General features: G+C 42.0%; 1 protein-coding gene across 1 annotated transcript in view; it reads left to right on the top strand.

Annotated features, from left to right (window-relative positions):
* The window catches only part of LOC120933503 (galactose-3-O-sulfotransferase 4-like), an 83,642-nt gene extending 66,842 nt beyond the window's left edge, over positions 1 to 16,800 (top strand). Inside the window, exons 3-4 of the mRNA XM_040346743.1 lie at positions 10,625 to 10,919; positions 15,609 to 16,800. Of these exons, the coding sequence (XP_040202677.1) occupies positions 10,625 to 10,919; positions 15,609 to 16,436 (1,123 nt within the window). The 3' untranslated portion in view covers positions 16,437 to 16,800. The remainder of the gene's footprint in view (positions 1 to 10,624; positions 10,920 to 15,608) is intronic.
* The last annotated feature ends 653 nt before the right edge of the window (positions 16,801 to 17,453 follow it).

The raw sequence follows: 17,453 nt of genomic DNA, 5'->3' as shown, positions 1-17,453 counted from the left end.
CAGGACCAGTATCTGCTCCTTTGTGTAAGGAGGATCAGGATGAGCATTGCCAGAGCCCTACAAAATGACCTCCAGCAGGCCACTGGTGTGAATGTCTCTGACCAAACAATCAGAAACAGACTTCATGGGGGTGGCCTGAGGGCCGACGTCCTCTAGTGTGCTCTGTGCTCACTGCCGGACACTGTGGAGCTCGATTGGCATTTTCCACTGAACACCAGAATTGGCAGGTCCGCCACTGGTGCCCCATGCTTTTCACAGATGAGAGCAGGTTCACCCTGAGCATATGTGACAGACGTGAAAGGGTCTGGAGAAGCCGCGGAGAACTTTATGCTGCCTGTAACATCGTTCAGCATGACCGGTTTGGTGGTGGGTCAGTGATGGTCTGGGGAGGCATATCCATGGAGGGACACACAGATCTCTACAGGCTACACAATGGCACCCTGACTGCCATTACGTATCGGGATGAAATCCTTGGACCCATTGTCAGACCCTACGCTGGTGCAGTGGGTCCTGGGTTCCTCCGACAATGCCCGGCCTCATGTGGTGAGAGCATGCAGCCAGTTCCTGGAGGATGAAAAAATTGATACCATTGAATGGCCCCCACGCTCACCTGACCTAAATCCAAAAGAACACGTCTGGGACATTATGTTTAGGCCCACCCGGTGTCGCCAGGTTGCACCTCAGTCTGTTCAGGAGCTCAGTGATGCTCTGGTCCAGATCTGGGAGGAAATACCCCGGGACACCATCCGTCGTCTCATTAGGAGCATGCCCCGATGTTGTCAGGCATGCATACGAGCACTTGGGGGGCCATGCAAACTACTGAGGACCATATTGAGTTGTTGCAATGAAATTTCAGCAAAATGGACTAGCCTGCTGCATAATTTTTTCACTTTGATTTTTGGGGTGTCTTTGAATTCAGCCCTCTCTCTGTAGGTGGATAATTTTCATTTCCATCAAAAAATGTGCCATCCTTTCATTCCTTTTTTTTTTTTTTTTTTTTTTTTTTTTTCTTTTTTTTTTTTCTTTTCTTATACTTCAGACTCCACCTCATAGAGTGTGCATTTACATGCTCATGTTCTGCGTACCAGCCCATTGCATCTCTATTTCGGTTTTGCATCATTAGTGTCTCTATTTTTTATGCTGGTTGTTTTTGTTTTGTTTTCCACTTTTGTGTTTTTTTTTTTTTTTTTTTTTTTTTTTTTTTTTTTTTTTATATTATATATATATTGTATTATTTTCTTGGGTACATTTTTAACTTCTTTTGCTAGGCATATACAAAAGTTTTCCCTTAATACTTCCCCTCCCCTTACCCGTCCCCCCCCCCCCCCCCCCTCCTATCTCACCAAAACAATCTCCTTATACTTCTACTTCTCGCTGATTTTTCTATAATGGCCTTAAGTGTCTTCTCTTAATTTTTCCGCGTAACTCCACGATTTCTTAAAAGTTCTCCAATTTTCCCATTTCATATTTTGTAATATGTTATTACCCTCCATGTCCTCCTGCAGTTCCTCCATTTTATACGTTTCTTCAACCGCATCGATCCATTCCCAGATCGATGGGCATTCCACCTCTTGCCAGCCCCTTGGGATTAATCTTTTGGCAGCATTTAATAGGTGTGGTACTAGTGATTTTTTATAGCTTTTAGTGCCTTCTTCCCCCCCGTGGAACAGGACAACCCAAGGGTCCATCTTTATCTTTTTCTTTGTAATCTCTTCGACGCAGGCCAATATTTTTTCCCAGTACCTCCTTATCTTAGGACATCCCCACCACAGGTGCGCCATATTTCCTGGTAAACCGCATCCCCTCCAGCACTCTCCAGTCTGTCCCTCTTTAAACTTTTTTAATTTGTCTGGTGTCATATACCATCCGGCTATGCATTTAAAACACATCTCTGCTGTGCGGCTATCTACCGCGGAGGAGTGTGTCAGGGTCAGCATTTTCTCTATTGTGATCCTATCCTGATGTGTCCCTAGTTCCCTTTCCCATTTTTTAATGAATGGGGGTATGTTCTGCTCTTCCGTCTTCAGTAACATCTTATATAGTCCCGAGATTGTTCCTCTGGCCTTTTTTGTAGAGCATATTTTTTCCAATTCCAATAACTGATCTCCCGACCTCAGTGGGTGTGGAAGGTCTTGGATAAAATGGTTTAGTTGCTGATATCTCCATTCATTAATTTCTAGGAAAGAGTTTTTTAATTTCAACTCCTGTAGTGTTAAAATGTGCCCTTCCTTCATTATATCCCTTAATTGTATAGTGTCCATTTTAATCCAATTTCCCCCCACTTGTGTTTTACCTGGTGCAAAATAATCGTTATTCTTTAGTGATATAAGGGGTGAATTGTATTCTTTCACAATTTTTTTATAGACCGTGTCCCAAACTTTAAGTGCATTTTTAGTTATCTCGTGTGCGTTTTTATCTATTGTTCTAAATTGTGGAGGGTTCCAAATTATCTTATCTAAGCTTACCTGTGACAATTTATTTTCTACACTAACCCACCTTTTTTCTTTGCTAGCCCTGGCCCACTCCACCACTCTTGTTAATATCACCGCCTCATAGTATCTTTTGACATCGGGGACCGCTAATCCACCCTTTTTTTTTGGTTGTTTTAGGGTCTGAAGTGCTATCCTGTGCTTCTTATTTCTCCAAATGTAATTCATTATTAATTTTCTAAGGGCCGAGAACAATGTCCCGGGGAGGGCAATGGGGATCATCTGGAACTTGTATAAAATTTTTGGCAGAATGACCATTTTGCAGTAATTAATTCGTCCTATCCATGATATTGCCCTGTTTTCTACCCTTTTTGTTTCTGTCTTAATTTCATTTAATAAAGGGATAAAATTTATCGTATACATCTCCCTAGTAGATTTTGCTAGCAGTATTCCTAGGTATTTAAGTTCCTTAACCCAAGCAAATTTGTACTTCATTTTCAGGAGTTGTTCTTCTATCTTGCTTATGTTTATACTCATAATCTCCGTTTTTGTGATGTTTAATTTAAAGTTTGAGATTTCTCCGTATTCGCTACAGAGGTTTAGAAGGTTTGGGATTGATGTTTTGGGTTCCATTAAATAGAAGAGGACGTCGTCTGCAAAAGCTGCGAGTTTATGTTCTTCCTCTCCTATTTTAACCCCTTTTATTTTTTGAGAGTTTCTGATCCTAGCCAGCAGGGGTTCCAATGCGAGCACGAACAGTAATGGCGATAGGGGGCACCCTTGCCTCGTACCGTTTCTCATTAAGAAGGTTTGAGAGAGACTTCCATTTATTTTTATTTTGGCCGTGGGGGACCTGTAGAGAGTGCCAATCCACTCCATCATCCTCTGTCCAAACCCCATTTCCTTCAGGGTGAGCAACATGAGTCCCCAGTCTACCCTGTCAAACGCTTTTTCTGCGTCTATCGACAGAAGTAGACCCGGGGACCCCGCCGCCTTCATTTTCCGGAGGATTAACAGTGTTCTAACCCCATTGTCTCTCCCCTCTCTTCCCTGGACAAAACCCGTCTGATCCGGGTACACCAATCTCGCCATTTCCTGTTTAACTCTCCCAGCCAATACCTTTGCAAACAGTTTTAAGTCTGTATTGAGCAAAGATATCGGCCGGTATCCTGAACAGTTTCCGATGTCCTTCCCTTCCTTAGGGATAACGGTGATAGTTGCCTCCGATGCCTCTTTACTTAGTTCGTACTCCTTTCCAAGCCCATTATAATACTGACATAGCCTTGGCAGAAGTATCTCCTTAAATTTTTTGTAATACATTACTGTAAAGCCGTCTGGCCCCGGACTTTTACCTGAGGCAGAGCTTGATAATGCTACTCTAATTTCGTTTTCCGTTATTTGCCTGTCCATCTCCTGTGCATCTATTTGACTGACTTTTGATAACCTTGCTTCTTCTAAAAATGCTGAGATTTTTTTGTCTTTCTCCCCTTTTTGCCAGCTTTTTTGTTCTACTGAATATAATTTTTCATAATATAATCTAAATGTTTCAGCAATATCTTTTGTTGTATGCAAGACCTCTCCTTTTTCGTCTTTAATTTTATCTATATAGTTCCTTGATTTCTTTTTTTGTACCATCCGGGCTAGATGTTTGCTTGTTTTATTTCCCCACCTATATCTCTCCTTTGCCACCAAGTTAAATTCCCTTCTTGTTTCCCGATCAATAAGTTCTTTAAGTTCGTTCCGCTTATTAACTAAGTCCATATAAATATCTCGTTGTTTACCATTTTTCTTATGTGTTAGTTCCAAATTGAAGATCTCATCTACTAATTTTTCCTTCTTACTGTTCATTTCTTTTTTCCTCCTTGCCCCTTCGGAGATTAACACCCCTCTAATCACCGCCTTATGGGCATCCCATAATGTTGCTGCCGAGATTTCATCTGTCTTGTTTATCTTAAAATATTCCTCTAATTCTTTTTTAACCCTCATTAAACTTTTTTCTTCTATGAGTAGTTTCTCATTTAGTCTCCAATTTGGGTAGGTCCTTTGATTGCCTGTAATATTTATGGATATACTGATTGGGGCATGGTCGGAAATCGTCATGGTCTCTATTTTTGTCTCGACCACCGCATCTAACATTCTATGCTCAATGAAAATGTGATCGATCCGGGAGTAACTTTCGTGTACGTGAGAATAAAATGTGTAGTCTCGTTTGCTTGGGTTAAAGATCCTCCATGTGTCTACTAATTGGCTTCTATGTAGACTACCTTTTACCCTTCTCAGTTGCCTTTCTTGAGTCTCTAATGTTTGGTGTGTTTTATCGGCCTTTGTGTCCATACAGAAATTTAAGTCTCCTCCCAATATTATCTTTCCCCTCCTGAAATCTTTTAATTTCCCCAGGATTCCCTGGAGGTATTTCATCGGGGAGGTATTCGGTGCATATATGTTTACGAGAGTATATTCCTCCTCCTCTAGTTTTCCCCTTAAAAAGAGGAATCTCCCTTCTGGGTCTGTCATTCGGTCTGTTAACACAAACCTGGTCCCCTTAGCTATCCCAATTGCTACCCCTCTGGCCCTTTTAGAAATGGTGTCGCCGTAGTACCATATGGGGAAGTCAGGGGAATATAGCTTTATGTTTGATCCCAATGTAAGATGGGTTTCCTGCAGGAGGACAATATCTGACCTATACCTCTTTAGTTCCTTTAGTACCTTATGTCTCTTTGATGGACTATTGAGGCCTTTTACATTATAAGATAGGCATTTAATTACCGGCATCTTGGTTGTTGGTTACAGTTTCTTCCGCTTGTTTTGGTGAGATAGGATATCTTCCCCCCTTCCTCCCTCCCCCTCCCCTCCCTCTCCCCCCCTCCCTCCCTCCCAATTGGCCTTTTAAAGACCTCTGAACCAATTACCCTTTCTTGGTTCAGTTTGCTCTGGGTGAGGTTTAGGATTTTTCTCCACCCCCCCCCCTCCTTTAAAAAGAAGGGGTGGGGGACTAGTCATAGCCATCTTCCCTGTATCCGCCCGGTGCCCAAATAACAGAGAAAAACAAAAACAAAAAGGGGGTATGTCCTCAAATGAGGGCTCCAGAGAGGCATATTGCAACCCAAATCGGGACCGGGTGGACAGAGAAGGAGAGGGGGGGGGGGATCCCCGAAAAAGGAAGACCCCCCCCCCCCCCCTACACCCATCCCGGCAAGTCGGGGATCGGAATATCCAATTTCCCGCAAAATTCACTTAAGTCCTCGGGGAATCTCAAGATCGCTGTTCTTCCTTCTCTAGTCCCGATTAAACACGCTGGGAATCCCCAGTTGTATTTAATATTTAGATCGATCAACTGTTTTAGGAGTGGTTTTAACAACCATCTCCTCGCCAAAGTTTCTGGGGCCACATCGGTAAAAATCCGGATTTCCACCCCTTCGAATACTATCGGGGGTTGTCCCCTCAATTTTTTCCAAATTTCCTCTTTATCTTCATAGAATCGAAACCTTATTATAACATCTCTTGTTAGCTCGGATGGTGCTCTTTTCGAATTTCCCACACGATGTACCCTTTCAATCATGATGGGATTGTCTGCTGTTCTTTTTAATACAGGGTTAAATATTGTCTGCATTATTACCCTGAGATCCTCCCCCCTCTTCTCTGGTATTAATTTTATCCTTAGATTTTGTCTGCGATTTCTGTTTTCCTGGTCTTCTAATTTATAAAGGATATGCCTCTGTTGTGATTGGATCTGATCGATCTGACTTTTTAATATGTTTGATTCTTGGGCTTGTTTCTCAATTTGCTCCTCTGCTGATTCTATTCTGACGAGCAAGTAGCCCAAATCTGTCCGCAAGTTCTGTATTTCCCCCTTTATCGCGTTTTCCAGCTTTAGCAACATCTCTGCCATTTCACCCTTTGAGGGGGACTGTGCGTCTATCCTACTGCTTTCCAGTCCACTACCCATAGGTACCTCTTCCCTTGATTCCTGAGAGATTTCTCCGGAGATTTCACTCTGGGGCTTCTTGTTTTCATTCTTTTTCATTTTGTTACCTTGTTGTTGCTTAGTTGTCCCCTGAGCTCCGAGAGCCTGCGGGCTTTCGCTGCTGGTCACAAAGGGCCTTATTGAGCTTGTAGCTGTTATATTTTTTGGGGTAGTGGGGGGGCCCCCTTTTGTTGATCTGCTTATCATTCTACTCATGTTAGATTCTTTCCTCCTAATTCTCTTCCCCAGCTTGGCCCTTTATTTCCAAAAAGAAAGGGAGATCAGGATTTAATATTGATGTAATAACACATGTGGGCTGCAGGGCGGGAAGGGGTGAAAAGTGTCTAGGCAAAAAAAAAAAAAAAAAAGAAGAGAAATATATATTTTTGTACTCTTCCCCTTTTTTTTTATAAAGTTTGAGTTTCTTTTCTGGTTTTGATCCGAATTCCTATCTATTTGTGGTCCTGATCGAATTTTCAGATCGATTTTCAGAAATTTTATTTTCCTCCTCTATTTTACCTTCCTCTTTTCCCCAATAATTTTCCTCTCCTTTTCAGGTGTTTTGACCGTGATTTTAAGATAACACCCAATATACTTCAAAAAGTATATTTATCTAGGTCTACTAGGAGCATAGTCTTTGAGACCTGGGAGTAGAGATGAGGCTTTTAAGGGGGTGGGTGGGGGGTCCAGACTGTGGGACTCCCAAGGACACTCCCCAGTAAGAGAAGGGAGGAGGTACGGATAGGAAAACGGAGGGGTGAACCCTGCTGAAAACCGGTTATTAAGATCGTGTATTTGTATAAAATTATATTCTACCCCTCCGATCGAGGTCACTCTTGACTTGCAGCTGTTTGTCCTTAGGTTCCCACTCCCCCAATAATTGGGTCCTCCTGATTAGGTATTGTAGGGAGTCCTATGTACCGTCAGATCTTACAGGGCTTTTTTCTCAGAGCAACCAATGACCAAATTTCACTCTCATAAAGGACGTGACCTATCCAACTGAAAGAGGACAAGCAAGATGTAAGATACCAAACAGAAGTAAGGGACGCTCTACCGAGCTTTACTAATCAGCCAAGTGTATCTCTCTTTAGCACTACGCCTTATGTCCATCGAGGTTGCTGCTTACCAAAAATCTTCTGTTACATAGTTTTTTAAACATTTTTTCTCCTCGCTTTTTAAAGAAAAAAAAGGAAAGTACCTTGCGTCTGTATCCACTGGGGGAGGGTGCAGGCTCTTCCTCCGGAGCTCAGCGTGCTGCCGGCTCCATATACTTACATGTGTGGGTGTGCATTTGAGCAGAAATGTTGTGGGCAGTAGGCGCTATCCTCCCGATACATAACCTGCTCCGCTTATGGTGTCTCCTGACTTACCGCCCGAGATCCAACTGCACGCCGCGGTACTACAGGGCATATGATACAGCGCTGACAGCCCGCTCAGAGCGGCACGGCGGGGGGGGAATCCCGGCGGCTCCGTGGGATGTCGATGGCGAGCAATGTACGGCGAGTGCATGGAGAGCGTCACTCCCTCACATGCTGCGATCCGTCCTGTCTCCTGCTTCCTCCATGCTCCTTCCTCCTCACCCAAGAGCGCGACTCACGTCCTCACGTGCGTGCGTACGGCATCACTCCATCCTTTCATTCCTAACACATTACCCAGTCCATATCAGTATAGATATCCAGCAGGAGATTTTTGCCCCGTTGAGATCTGATATGTTTCCAAAGTGTTCCTTTTAATTTTTTTGAGCAGTGTATATATACTGTACAGTGCAACCGGAAAGTATTCACAGTGCTTCACTTTTTCCACATGTTGCTATGTTACAACCTTATTAAAAAAATGATTAAATTCATTATTTTCCTCAAAATTCTACAAACAATACACCAAAATGACAACAAAATTTAGTTTGTTTGAAATCTTTGCAAATGTATTAAAAAAAAATCACATGTACATGAATCTTGACTGTGGGCCTATTAGGGTTGTTTTCCTGATGGAAGATGAACTTTTGCTTCATTTTGAGGTCCAGAGCGCTCTGCAGCAGGTTTTCATCCCAGATTTAGTAAATCCACCCCATTGTCTGCATAGATCTAGAGTTCCTTTTTTGTTCTTTAGTAAGATGACCTAGAAATGTTCTCCGTTACTGTGGGAAACTCTGCTGGTCAACAGTTGATATTCTCATTATGAGTGTTTACCACAAAAGAAATGTCCCATGCTCCCTTGACCACCAATAAGTCTAAAACTTTAATTTTCAAATGATCATGTTCTGTTGCAGCTTATAATGTTACCATTGGTCATCAGTATGGTTCCAGAACTTATGTACAGTGACTTGAAAAAGTATTCACACCCCTTGAAATTTTCCACATTTTGTCATGTTCCAACCAAAAACATAAATGTATTTTTATTGGGATTTTATGTGATAGACCAACACAAAGTGGAAGAAAAATAATAAATTGTTTTAATTTTTTTTTCTTACAAATAAATATCTGAAAAGTGTGGTGTGCATTTGTATTCAGCCCCTTTTACTCTGATACCCCTAACTAAAATCTAGTGGAACCAATGGCCTTCAGAAGCCACCTAATTAGTAAATAGAGTCCACCTGTGTGTAATTTAATTTCCACATAAATACAGCTGTTCTGTGAAGCCCTCAGATTTGTTAGAGAACCTCAGTGAGCAAGGAGGGCATTCATAAGAGAAGAAGCCATGATAATTTTGGAGAAGCTGCAGAGATCCACAGCTCAGGTGGGAGAATCTGTCCACAGGACAGCTATTGGTCGTGTTCTCCACAAATATGCCCTTTATAGAAGAGTGACAAGCCATTGTTGAAAAGCCATTGTTGAAAGAAAGCCATAAGAAGTCCCATTTGCTGTTTGTGAGAATCCATGTGGGGAAGAAGGTGCTCTGGTCAGATGAGACAAAAATTTAGCTTTTTGGCCTAAAAGCAAATGTGTGGCTGAAAACTAGCACTGCACATCACCCTAAACACACCAGCCCCACTGTGAAACATGATGGTGGCAGCATTATGTTGTAGGGATACTTTTCTTCAGCAGGGACATGGAGGCTTGTCAGAGTTGATAGGAAGATGGATGGAGCCAAATACAGGGCAATCTTAAAAGAGAGCCTGTTAGGCCTCGTACACACGACCGAGTTTCTCGGCAAAAACCAGCAAGAAACTTGCTGGGAGATATTTTTTTGCCGAGGAAACCGGTCGTGTGTACATTTTCGTCGAGGAAACTGTCGAGAAACTCGACGAGCCAAAAAGAGAGCATGTTCTCTATTTCCTTGACGGGGATGGAGAAAATTGGCTTGTCGAGTTGGCCCAGTATAAGTCCAGACCTAAATCCAATTGAGAATATGTGGCAAGACTTGAAAATTGCTGTTCACAGACACTCTCCATCCAATCTGACAGAGCTTGAGCTATTTTGCAAAGAAGAATGGGCAAAAATGTCCCTCACTAGATGTGCAAATCTGGTAGAGACATCCCCAAAAAGACTTGCAGCTGTAATGGCAGAGAAAGGGGGTTCTACAAAGTATTGACTCCGGGGGGTGGGAATACTTTTTCAAGGCACTTTATATCATAAAAGTCAACTAAAGTTAAACTATGCCCAAGTTTTCAGTACCAGCGCAGGGACAATGAGAGGTTGAAAATATGCCGAGCGTAAAATTCTGGGCCTTTTTTAGCACACCTGGAGAGCAGCAGGTGCAGTGTACACCCTGCCATACAAGTGAATGGCTGTATTATTGTAAATCAGATGCTTCTGTGCATCGGTGTATTTCCTAAATGCCAAACATTCCACCTTCGACTCACCGGGCTTGGGAAAACACCCACATTTTTCTGCGCCCCCTTTTTTTTTTTATACCACATCTTTTCCTCATTCCACAGGCAAAGCCCCATATTTACCATAGAAATTCGAAAAGGAGCGCCTGACCAAAATACTAGTCCAAGATTATTTTAATTATTGATTTAAAAAAAGCCATATAAAACAGCTAGTGCGTTTTGGGGACAACACAACTTCAGCCAGAACTGCAGAAATGCCAACCCTAGGCACACACTAGCTGTGTCCGGGGTCAGTTGGAGGTCCCATTTACATGTTACTGCTCTGACAGGGATTTTAACAAATCCCTAGGCTATTAAAAAAAAAAATTGGTTTAGCTATAGTTTATAAAAAAAAAAAAGAAATGTATAGTAATGACCTTGTATATTAAGTATGATTATTGACCATCCTTTCTTTATTGCCAGGACCTCTCAGAGCTCCACCCTACGTGTCTTATCTTCTCTGCCTCCATCTCTTCCACGAACTTGTCAGCCCAAGAGGCACATTGTGTTCCTGAAGACTCACAAGACGGCTGGAAGCACCATACTGAACCTCCTGCACCGATATGGGGACAAGAATGGCTTATTCTTTGCTTTGCCAATCAAGTATCAGTTCAACTATCCAAATCTCTTCCACTCTCGCCGGGTGAAAGGCATCAACTCTCCAAACAGGCCTCCGTACGACATCCTCTGTCACCATATGCGCTTCAACCTCCCAGAGGTAAAGGTATACCTCCAGTGATGGTAAACCTTGGCACTCCAGATGTTTTGGCACTCTATTTCCCATGATGCTCATGCACTCTGCAGTGTACTGGAGCATCGTGGGACATGTAGTTTCAAAGCATCTGGGGTGCCAAGGTTCGCCATCATTGGTCTACTCTGTAGTTTGAAAAGTGATGCAGCTATTAACACCAATCAGAATTCATTACTAATATAAGTATATCTAAAGCCATTCCTTTTTATATTTAGTTTTGGATAAAGGAGGGAATCATTAATGGTTATGGCTAGAAGAAAGGATTAGCCTGTAAGGCCTTGTACACACGACCGAGGAACTCATCGGAAAAGACACACCGTTTTCCTCGACGAGTTCCTTGTTAGGCTTGTCGAGGAACTCGACAAGCTTGCTTTGCGTACACACGGTCAAGACAAAATCTCCTCGTTCTCAAACGCGGTGACGTACAACACATACAACGGCAGGGGAAATTCGATTCCACTGGCACAACCCTTGGGGCTGCTTTTACTAATCTCATGTTACTGCGTGTTAAGTAAAAGTTTGTTAAGAGACGATTTGCACTTTTCAGTCTGTTACAGCGTGAAAAATGTGTTATCTCCATTACAAATGCTACTTTTACTCCTGTATCATACTTTATTCTGAGCATGCGCGGGTTTCTTAGCATACACACGCTCGAGTTTCTCGTCGAAAACCAGCCCGACGAGGAACACGACGAGGAAATTGAGACTCCCGTAGAGGAAAAAGAGAACTTGTTCTCTTTTTTTCTCGTCGAGTTTCTCAACAGTTTCCTCGATGAAAAACATACACATTACCGTTTTCCTCGGCAAAAAAGCTCTCCCACCAAGTTTCTTGATGGATTCTGTCGAGTTTCTCGGTCGTGTGTACGAGGCTTCAGTCTTTCAGGAAGCAAGGAAAAATCTCTCCAAAGTGAGGTAAATCCTCCCTCTCTACAGTTGTCAACCCAACAAGTCTTCCCAAGTCAGCTGCAAGACTTTCAAAACTTTACAAACAATACCCCATAATGACAACGTGAAAGAAGTTTGTTTTGAAATCTTTGCGAATTTATTAAAAAAAAAAAAAATTCCATGTACATAAGTATTCACAGACTTTGCCATGACACTCAAAATTTAGCTCAGGTGCATCCTGTTTCCACTGATCATTTATTTGGAAAGGCACACACCTGTCTATATAAGGTCCCATAGTTAACAGTGCATGTCAGAGCACAAACCAAGCCATGAAGTCCAAGGAATTGTCTGTAGACCTCCGAGACAGGATTGTATGGAGGTACAGATCTGGGGGAGAGTACAGAAAAATATCTGCAGCATTGAAGGTCCCAATGAGCAAAGTGGCCTCCATCATCTATAAATGGAAAAAGTTTGGAACTGCCAGGACGCCTCCTAGAACGGGCCATCTGGCCAAACTGAGCAGGTCCTTAGTCAGGGTGGTGACCAAGATCTCGATGGTCACTCTGACTGAATTCCAGTTTTTCTCTGTTGAGAGAGAACCTTCCAGAAGAACAATCATCTCTGCAGCACTCCACCAATCAGGCCTGTATGGTAGAGTGGCCAGACGGAAGCCATCCCTCATTAAAAGGCACATGACAGCCCATCTAAAGTTTGCCAAAAGGCACCTGAAGGACTCTCTGACCATGAGAAACAAAATTCTCTGGTCTGATGAAACAAAGATTGAACTTTTTGCCCTGAATAATAAGCATCATGTCTGGAGGAAACCAGGCACCGCTCATCACCTGGCCAATACCATCCCTACAGTGAAGCATGGTGGTGGCAGCATCATGCTGTGAGGATGTTTTTTAGTGGCATGAACTGTGAGACTAGTCAGGATAAAGGAAAACTAGAATGCAGCAATGTACAGAGACATCCTTGATGAAAACCTTCTCCAGAGCACTCTGGACCTCAGACTGGGGTGAAGGTTAATCATTCAACAGGACAACCACCCTAAGCACACAGCCAAGATAACAAAGGAGTGGCTGTGGGAAAACTCTGTGTATGTCCTTGAGTGGCCCAGCCAGAACCCAATGGAACATCTCTGGAGAGATCTGAAAATGACTGTGCACCGATGCTCCCCATCCAACCTGATGGAGCTTGAGAGGTCCTGCAAAGAAGAATTGGAGAAACTGCCCAAAAATAGGTGCCAAGCTTGTAGCATCATACTTAAAAAGACTTGAGGCTGTAATTAGTGCCAAAGGTGCTTCAACAAAGTATTGATCAAAGGCTGTAAATACTTATGTACATGGGATTTTTTTGAATTTTTTGAATTTTTACGAAATTTGCAAAGATTTTAAACAAACTTCTTTCGATTTGTCATTATGGGGTATTGTTTGTAGAATTTTGAGGAAAATAATGAATTTAATCAATTTTGGAATAAGACTGTAACATAACAAAATGTGGAAAAAGTAATGCACATTGAATACTTTCTATAGATAAATAGAGGCTTTCGCCATGTCAGATATTATACTGAATTTGCCACATCCCTGTATACGTACAAAAGGTTCGAGCAAAACACAAATAAATTGGTTAAAAATATATATTTTATAATACAAAAAACACTAGAAAAACCAAGCTAATATATCATCATCACATGATGATTGCTACAACATACACTGACATAACAATTACACATAAAATTATATCTTGCAAATAGAATGTGACAATACATACACAAAGTAGTTTTACTCCAGTATCCGATAATACTTTCCAGTGTTCAAAATTCGGGATAAGTTTAACAGTTTTCAACGTGTTTCAGATTCAAAGTCCTTTCATCAGAGGTAATTATATAGGAGGCTTTATATTCTAGACAAGGTGAATGGCACCTTAATGAAACACAAAAAAAGAGTATTGAAGCAAGAGTTAAGATGGCGTTGTCGGTGGATGACGTGTATGGAGGTTTTGGTTCTACCTGCAAACTTGGAGTGTTAAGCCCAATGGGGTAAGATCAAAAAACCTGGTCCCTCCGATGGAAATTTAAACAGCTAAAAGCAGAAGCTTACAGTCTCAACTGGGGGTCTCGCAGTACAAACAAATTGAAGATTATGGTCAAAATCCTGCATCAGTAATGAAATTGCATTGAGATGGTCACTATCGTTCGTTCCAACTGAGTTTTAGGGGGTCTGTAGGGCACTTCATTCACACTGACAAGGTACTCTTGCTTCAATACTCTTTTTGTGTTTGATTACGATGCCATTCACCTTGTCTAGAATATAGATCCTCCTATTAAAATACCCCTGATGAAAAGACTTTGAACCTGAAACATGTTGGGTACCGTTAAACTTATCCTGGATGATAGACACTGGAAAGTATTATCGGCTACTGGAGTGAAACTACTTTGTGTATGTACTGTCACATTCTATTTGCAAGATATAATTTTATGTGTAACTGTGTTATATGTCAGTGTATGTTGTAGCAATGTGATGATGTTGGTTTTTTAGCTTGGTTTTTCTTGCCATTTTTGTATAATAAAATATATATTTTTAACCACATATTGGTGCTTTCCCCAACTTAAAATCCCACTTTTTTTTTTTTTTTTGGGGGGGGGGGGGGGGGTGCTTAAACCTTTTCCTGTTCCTTACTAAAGAACATTATTTTTTTTTATCAAGTTGTTCCGGGTAAAGTTATGTTTTAAGTATAGTGGTATTAGCAGCTTGGTAACAAGTTTGCTTGTTGACTGGAACTGATCTTCAACAATTCTAAGACAAGTTTTAGCTAGTAGTAGATCGTCACATTCAGCTGAACTTGTTCTGTAATGTTGACGGCGTTTCACAGCTTATCTGAGCAGCTTCTTCACTTCACAGAAACTGCTTGAATTAGGCATTATACACACGACCGAGAAACTCGACAGAATCCATCAAGAAACTTGGTGGGAGAGCTTTTTTGCCGAGGAAACCGGTCGTGTGTACGTTTTTCATCGAGGAAACTGTCGAGGAACTTGACGAGGAAAAAAGAGAACAAGTTCTCTTTTTCCTCGACAGGAGTCTCAATTTCCTTGTCGAGTTCCTCGTCGGGCTGGTTTTCGACGAGAAACGCGAGCGTGTGTATGCTAAGAAACCCGCGCATGTTTAGAATAAAGTATGAGACGGGAGCGCACCTTCGGTAAAAGTAGCGTTTGTAATGGAGATAGCACATTTGTCACGCTGTAACAGTCTGGAAAGTGCAAATTGTCTCTTTCCAAACTTTTACTTAACACGCAGTAACATGAGATTAGCAAAAGCAGCCCCAAGGGTTGTGCCAGTGGAATCGAACTTCCCCTGCCATTGTATGTGTTGTACGTCACCGCGTTTGAGAACGAGGAGATTTGGTCTTGACCGTGTGTACGCAAAGAAAGCTTGTCGAGTTTCTCGACACGCCTAACAAGGAACTCGTCGAGGAAAACGATGTGTCTTTTCCGACGAGTTCCTTGGTCGTGTGTACGAGGCCTAAGACAAGTTTTAGCTAGTAGTAGATAGTCGCATTCAGCTGAACTTGTTCTGTAATGTTGACGGCGTTTCACAGCTTATCAGAGCAGCTTCTTCACTTCTGGAGAAACTGCTTAAATAAGTTGTAAAGCATCTTCAACATTAACAGAACAAGTCTGGTTCAATGTGAATAACTACTACTAGCTTTACCATGACCTGGATGAATGAGAACCTTCACAGACATAAAATTTGTTTTTTTTATTTTGCAGGTTCGGAAGGTTATGCCTGTAGACTCCTTCTATTTCACGATCCTCCGAGATCCAGCAACCATGGCCGAGTCTTCTTTTTCCTACTATCGTTCTGTATCTTCAGCCTTCAAGAAGGCACCTCATTTCAAAGCTTTTATTTCCCATCCATCACATTACTATCGAGAAGGAGAGCGATCCAACCACTATGCTCGCAACCTCTTATGGTTTGACTTGGGGTTTAATCCTAATGCTCCTTTTACAGTGCCTCTGGCAAAAGCTGGAGCACGGGCCGTGGAGGGAATATTCAACTTGGTTCTACTGGCAGAACATTTTGATGAATCAATGGTTCTTCTGAAAGAGGAGCTGTGTTGGGATCTGGATGATGTGGTCACCTTTAAACTCAACATTCGTGGATCTTCCAGACCACTGGAGCCAGAGGAAGTAAAACAGCTTCGGACATGGAATGCACTAGACTGGTACCTCTATGAGTATTTTAACCGAACCTTCTGGGACAAGGTGGAGCGGTTTGGCAAACAAAAGATGGATAATGAGGTTATGAGATTGAGAGAAAGGAGGCAACAGTTAGCTGAACTCTGTCTTGAGGATTTGAAGCCAGTAAGGGCAGAGGACATTAAGGAAGATGCCATTAAGCCGTTTCAATTTGGACAGGAGAAAATCCTAGGCTGGGCCGTAAGGAAAGACCTTGAGTCTTACATTCGTAGTCGTTGTGTTCAAATGGTTACTCCTGAGCTGCAATATAAAGACTTATTGGATGCACACCAGTTTCCAGCAGGCTCACAAAATGGGACTCAAACAATAGTGACACCTGCAAGGGTAGCAGTTCGGTGAGAAAACAACACCTGGATAGGAAAGAAGATCTGGTTGCTGCAAAGTGGATATGATGTCAAAAGACAATATTTCTGCATCATTGACAAAAGACTAGGTCTGATTTTATTAGGCAAAGGTTTGTCACTTTGATTAGGAAATGGTTTGTTGAGTACTAACTATGCACATGAGCCTCTTTACTGAATTTGTTCAGTGATCACTGTAGGTGCAGCCTTCTCAACTTGACAATCACAACTGTGCCTTCGTTAAAAAAAATGTATTAGAAGGCCCTAAAAACATTGACATAAATAAGAATACATGCTACAGATAACACACTACTAGTCAAAATAACCTGGAACTGGCAAGCTTCAGTGCACCACTAATGTCATCGTGGTCCTTCAGTTATTGATTTATCCATTATGTGGTTAAGGAGGTTATGTGTATATTGGGGATGTGTGATGAAAGAAGGTCCTTCCAAGTACTGAAACAATGCAAGTGCACTTATAGAGTAGCTGGGGTTGATTTACTAAAACTTGAGAGTGCAAAAACTGGTGCAGCTGTGCATGGTAGCCAATCAGCATCGAACTTCAGCTTGTTCAATTAAGCTTTGACAAAAAAACCTGGAAGCTGATTGATTTTTATGCAGAGCTGCCAGAGATTTTTTGCATCACCAGTTTTAGTAAATCTTCCCCACTTTCTTTACACCATTGGAGTTCCTGAGGATGTAGTTTAAATAATAATTTGGTGTTTCAATAGGGCTAGTCATGCTCTAAAAAATTGCAGTACACAGCCCTAGCGATTGGTCACAAAGCCACTAACCACTGCCTTGTGGAATTGGGTAGGCAGTGTCCACTTCCTCCATCGTACAAGTTTGAATCTTTTTTCAGAAAGCTCCACTGGCACCTTGAGGAAGCCTCCAGCCACCAAGAACTTGATTTAGAACTTAACTTTCTGGGATTGCTGGATAGAATAAATACGAATTAGAACCTTTGTCAGACAAGCAATTACTGTTCATACTGTAGGGATTTTCTTGCACTTCCT

This window comes from Rana temporaria, chromosome 3, assembly GCF_905171775.1.
Source record: "Rana temporaria chromosome 3, aRanTem1.1, whole genome shotgun sequence".
NCBI lineage: Eukaryota > Metazoa > Chordata > Amphibia > Anura > Ranidae > Rana > Rana temporaria.
Note: the sequence above shows the minus strand (reverse complement) of the source record. Positions and strands in the feature narration are given on the sequence as shown.